Source organism: Sinocyclocheilus rhinocerous, unplaced genomic scaffold (assembly GCF_001515625.1).
Source record: "Sinocyclocheilus rhinocerous isolate Xijiao unplaced genomic scaffold, SAMN03320098_v1.1 scaffold712, whole genome shotgun sequence".
In the NCBI taxonomy this organism is placed as follows: Eukaryota; Metazoa; Chordata; class Actinopteri; order Cypriniformes; family Cyprinidae; genus Sinocyclocheilus; species Sinocyclocheilus rhinocerous.
Window position 1 is genome coordinate 550,300 of NW_015642789.1, and position 5,865 is coordinate 556,164.

The 5,865-nt window shown below is 35.5% G+C and overlaps 1 protein-coding gene across 4 annotated transcripts in view; it reads left to right on the forward strand.

Moving 5' to 3' along the window:
• The first annotated feature begins 1,338 nt into the window (after positions 1-1,338).
• LOC107756392 (TATA box-binding protein-like protein 1) overlaps positions 1,339-5,865 on the forward strand; it is a 16,400-nt gene continuing 11,873 nt past the window's right edge. For 3 of the 4 annotated variants that reach the window (XM_016573467.1, XM_016573468.1, XM_016573470.1), the window contains exons 1-6: positions 1,341-1,617; positions 2,381-2,586; positions 3,221-3,303; positions 3,437-3,500; positions 3,571-3,674; positions 4,236-4,330. In XM_016573467.1, the coding sequence (XP_016428953.1) occupies positions 2,452-2,586; positions 3,221-3,303; positions 3,437-3,500; positions 3,571-3,674; positions 4,236-4,330 (481 nt within the window). In that variant the 5' untranslated portion in view covers positions 1,341-1,617; positions 2,381-2,451. Of the gene's footprint in view, positions 1,618-2,380; positions 2,587-3,220; positions 3,304-3,436; positions 3,501-3,570; positions 3,675-4,235; positions 4,331-5,865 lie in introns of all 4 variants that reach the window. The other variant, XM_016573471.1, reaches the window with a different exon arrangement.

A 5,865-nucleotide genomic window follows, 5' to 3' on the forward strand; every position in this document is an offset into this window, starting at 1 on the left:
GCACCCATTCGTGGAAAGCTGTGAATAATATCTCGGAAAAAAGGGTGTCGGACACAATGCAGTGCTGGACGATACCATCAGACACATGGAAAGATGTAGAAAGTATAAGAAGAGCAATTGTTTAAGTATTAGGTACTTATTTTGGATTAACTGGTTCAACATGTTCAGAGGTATTCACATTTGCTGGAGTGCAAACTCCTGCTTCTTTCATTTTCTTACAAAATGCGTTTCTCCTTGTCAATCACTCGATATTGTTCAACAACTTTAGGCACAAAAAAGTGTCAAACATTTAATAAAAGCATTGACAAATCTAGCATTTACTTCAGTGGACACATGAAATCATACTACACTTCAAACTGATAGTCAGCTTCATCTAGTGAACTCTCAACACAGTCTGCAAATGTTACTGTGTTTACAACAAAACCATATTTCATAGTATGTTATCCATATCCATATATTAAAGGCAGCAGACTTTGTTTTTCTAGATTAATTATAATAAAAATCCCAGTGAGATGGAATTCATGTATCAAGATTATGACAGAAAATAAGCACAGTGAGTTAAAATGAGTGAGTAAAAAAAACAAAAAACTATAAAACTCACCTGTGTCTTTGTAATGTTCTTGAACTCATAGCAGGTGAAATGGAAAGAGGACCTTTTGGATGAAGGCTGAGTTTGATACTGCCTGAATTAAAGAAAAAAACGAGTAAATTGTATGTCTGCACAAAATGTGCTGATAAAACATAAAACATTTTTTAAAACGTGTTATAGAAATTACCTATTTGTTTTGTTATTTTTATTTTGGACAAAGTTTTTAAAGATTCATATTTGTTGTCTGTTTATTTTAATCTTCTAATTTAATACATTTGAATTCACGTGAAATATTGAGTTCTGGTGGAAATGCTGCCATTTTAAAAACTAATGGTAGGTAAAGTTTTGGGACATATTTGGCCCATGTTTCAAGATTAAGAAAGGGGTATTTTAACACTTTGATTTCATTTATTAAATTCAATATCATGATCAAGTTTTAAAATATTCAAATTACACTGTTGTTATTGGAACATACTAAAATTTCTCGTACCAAAAGATGGCACTAGTTGTCTGTCGTTTATGAAGGAAAACATAAGCTAAACTTGGGTCGCTTAAACAGTTGGTGGCGGTATGTGCCTACGGAAGAAGAAGAAGAAGAAGAAGAAGAAGAAGAAGAAGAAGAAGAAGAAGAAGAAGAAGAAGAAGAAGAAGAAGAAGAAGAAGAAGAAGAAGAAGAAGAAGAAGAAGAAGAAGAAGAAGAAGAAGAAGAAGAAGAAGAAGAAGAAGAAGAAGAAGAACTTGGGTCGCTGTTCTTCTCCTATCCGTGTGGAGGCGCTGTAGTGTGTTTGAACCCTATGGTTCGAACGGGCAGTTTCTCATCTCGCGCAGGAACTGAGGCATCCTTGACAACAATCGCCGGTTGTCTGTTGTTTGTGTGTTGATGCTTTTGTTTACTTTTGGTGCCCTTCCGACCGTTATTTTTATTCATATAGATTTTAAAACATTTAAACACTCGTTTTAATATCGTCTCACAACATTTTATAAGAAGATTCTCTCGGACGCACCGTTTGACGCCCCATATCAGTCAAGTAAGTTAAAGTTTATTAGCTCAGTGTGTTTGCTATTCACTTCTCTCTCTGTTGTTTAAACTAACAGTTAATTTATGGCCGCTTTTGCATGCATATGGACATTTAACTGTTACTTCTAACAGCGCAGCGCTGTTATTTAGTATTTGAGCTGAAATAGCTAGCATGCACGTTTAATGTTGTCTCCTGCTGATGAATTGCCTGTGTTGCTTTCGATAAACGTGTTTGTTGAATGAATAATTTGTGCTCAAATAAAATATTTTACCATGAAATATAAATGAATTTGTTAGGAGTTGCTGCAAAAATATACTAAGGTAGCACAATGCTCTGCAAGCGTATTGTTTTGTCATTTGATCTGTTCAAACTGTGTGCCAGTGCTTTGGACACACAACTTGTATGCTAAAATTGAGCAGCTGTAAAATAATGGCTGCTTTGATATTTTTCAAGTAGGCATCTCAGAGGTAAACTAGCATGCTTTTTCACTTTAGTACATATAAGTAGTCATTTTAACAGATGCATTTATCCAAAGTGACTTAGAGTGCATTTATTACAGGGATCATTCCCCATGGAAAAGCTGGGGTTAAGTGCCTTTGTTTGGGGCACAATGGTCATAGTTAATGAATCACCACCTATTTTGGGTATTAAACCTAGAAACATTTGGTTACCAGTCATTTAAGACATGTAACTTAGCTTTAGCTAACATCAAAATGTAATGTAAAACCACCCAGTACCTGGAGAAAAATTCTTATGTTTATGTGTTTTGCAGGTTTTGTTTTGTAACGTGACATGCATCTGTAAAGGGGTTGTCAAGCTCAACAAAACATCTACAGCGGCTCCATGGAACCCAGTAATGATGTGGCGCTTGATATCATTGTTTCCAATGTCGTATCTGTCTTCAGAACCAGGTGCCATCTAAACCTGCGTACCATTGGCCTAGAGGGGTCTAATGTCATCTACAAGCCTGAAATGGGAGTAAGTCTAGACAGTTAGCGCTTTGGAGACGAGTTGTTATATTTAAGCACCTATATTCTGGATTTACATGTTAGTATGGAAAGATTAGAAATGGTATTACCATGGCCTTAAAGGATTAGTTCACTTCCAGAATAAAAATTTCCTGATAATTTACTCACCCCCATGTCATCCAAGATGTTCATGTCTTTCTTTCTTCATTTGCAAAGAAAGTTTTTAAATTTGTGTGATTTTTGTCTTTTCAATTTTTTCCAAAATGTAAAATGCATAAAGTTATCAAATTTAAAACAAATGTTTGTTTGATCATGTTTACTACAATAGGTAACTGAATGGTTATGCAATAGGTTGAATGGTTAAGCTTGATGAATATGGCTGATGTTATTTTTTGAAGACCAGCAGCTTTTCCTGCTATGTCAGTTCTGTTACATAATCGTTTAACACGTCTAGTGTTTTTTACTTCAAAGCATGCATTTTGTTCCTGTAAAGCTGTAATGGGACACCAACATGTGCTCAATATATGGAAAATGCTATCATGTTTTCACCTTTTGCCTGAAATCATCAGTATCAACACTATTAATCAGTATATGGCCAATCATTAATGCCTGTTGTTGCTTATGTTCTGTGGATGTTTCTCTAGAAAGTCCTGATGAAGCTGCGGAAACCACGTATCACTGCCTCTATATGGTCATCAGGGAAAATTATTTGCACTGGAGCAACAAGGTCTTACTAAAATCTGCTTTTCAATTCTCAGAATACTAAATAAGCCAAGAGTTATCTGTGCTGCTGCTGAAAGTGTCAGTGTTCTAAAATCTTTTTGGTTAACTAAATTTCATGCATGTTTATTTTTGTTTAGTGAGGAGGAAGCCAAACTAGGTGCTCGACGGTTGGCCCGCTGCCTGCAGAAGATTGGATTCAAGGTGTCTAAATTGCTAATTGAGCTGTGTAGAACTTCTGAATGATGTATAAATGGGATTGTCTCATCTGCAGGTGAGGTTCACGGACTTTAAGGTTGTCAATGTGTTGGCAGTGTGCTCCTTGCCTTTTCAAATTCGTCTCATTGAGTTCACTAAGAATAACCGCCCTATTGCCAGGTAAGACATTATATTTCCTCTCATGGTGTTCTCAAACTACACAGAAATTTCATTATACTTATGCATTTTAATAGTAAGTGTATTTGTTTTGTGGATGGCCAGTATTAATGAAAACAGGTAAGAGACAACCGACTGGCTTTGTGAACGTACAATTTGTGCTCGTGCTCGTTTACATTTGGTATTAACATCCATTTTGGGACAACCTGACAACTGGTCAGTGCTAAATACCGGTTTAAACAGTAAGTGACGGATGTAGTGATGAAATCTGAGACCTTCCCTTCAATGAAATCCAGTCACAAGTGGTCACAGGAGGCACATTTGAGATGCATGTTAATACCAGCTGTGAACAGTAATTTGTCTCGCCTGACCACTTGTGATAGGATTGTCAGAGAGAGATGTTAACACTGGCTCCAAAAGAACATTAAGAGTCTAAAAAAGAGGAACAGTGCTCTCTAGTGGTGAAATGGTGTATTGGCAATCTCAAAATATGCCAAGGAACATGTTCTCCTACAGCTGGATTGCAGGTCTCATCACTATATTTGTGTTTGTGTGTATTTTTAGCTACGAACCCGAGATCCATCCTGCTGCGTCATACAGGATTAAAAACCTCAGGAGTACAGTGCAGGTGTTTTCCACAGGCAATATCACTGTTACAGGTAAAATAATCACAAAACATTCGCTCAGTATAATTTTCACTACCATAATCAGTGTTTAGCTGGAATGTACTGCAAACATCTGAACCGTTGAAGAACCTTTTAATACAAAGCCAGTTCATCATATTTAATGAATTCTTATGAAAATTACCAATAGACATGACTTCAGTGTCAAGTTACTGATTTTAAATGATTTTAAATTACCAAGGCTTCAGTGCTTGCCTTAATAGAGCTCTTGCAGATTACTGCATAAGTCACATACTTTAAAGAAGTATTACTAGATTATTTAGCCACATTATATTAAAGTGCCCCTATTGTGCCATTTTTAAGATTCCTAATATTGTTTTGGGAGGCTCTTACAACAGGTTTACATGCACGCAAGGTCAAAAAACACTTTGGTTTTCTCATAATATGAAGAGTTCATTTGCAAAAACCGATAAACCGATACATAAAAAAAAAAAAAAAAAGAGCTAATTGCCGTGCAGTTAAGTCCATTTTAGCGAATCAGCGCGCTGTATTCAGGTCAGGTGACAAGGCTACTTTCACTTTGAAAAGAAGTGCTAGCTGAGAGGAGTTTCGTCAAAGCTGACTAAAAGTGATCAAGGATGGATAATTTCGACGAACTTGATGAACCTGTGATATCTTCTTCAGGGTGAAAAAGGAAAATAAAAGCTGAAACGTTTGTTATAAAAAATAAATAAAAAAAGAACACCACACAAACAAACAAAAAACCTTGCATCCCAGGAAGTGTATTGTGATTTGTCAAAACATTACAATGAAACAGGTTTACTGACAACATATGTATAATTACTGCAAAACAAATAACTTTGATAATGCTAACTTATTTCTACATGGGGCATACAGCATATTAGTTACTAACCTAAACGACGGTTAGCGTGTGACAAGGCTTAACATCTTAAAAAAAGATGAGAAAAATTGAAAGAATTTTTCGTAATCCGTTTAAATATTCACAAATAATATTTTATTTTAAAATACACATACAATTAGGAGTTAATTTGTGCTTAACATTTCTGTTGTAAAACAGCTGTCAAATAATAAATGTTTTCCTACTTACCTCACACTCTTTCACTGTTAAAAAATGCCGTGGTGTCGCGCTGGAACAGTAAAGCCCCGCCCTTCTTTGATTCGATTGGCCAACTAAATCATTCTGACATTGACGAGCACTGTCTGGAGTTTTTTTTTATTTTTTTTATCATAAATAAATATTGAATTTGGCAGGGACATTCTGCGTGAGAAAATGGATGTGTGGCGTGAGAGCGTGAGAATAGTGTCAATTGCCTGAGTCTCACGCTGAAAATTTGGTAAATTACCTGTATTTGTTTAAGTTATTATTACTTATTCAAAACAACCCAACTGCAGTTTGATTGATATTACTTGGAATGCGCAATAAAAAAACGTGATTAAAGAAAAAAAAAAAAGGATTTATCGGTTTTTGCAAATGAACTCTTCATGTACATTTTAATTTCACTGCATTTCTTAAAGGGGTCATATGATGCTGCTAAAAATAACATTATTTT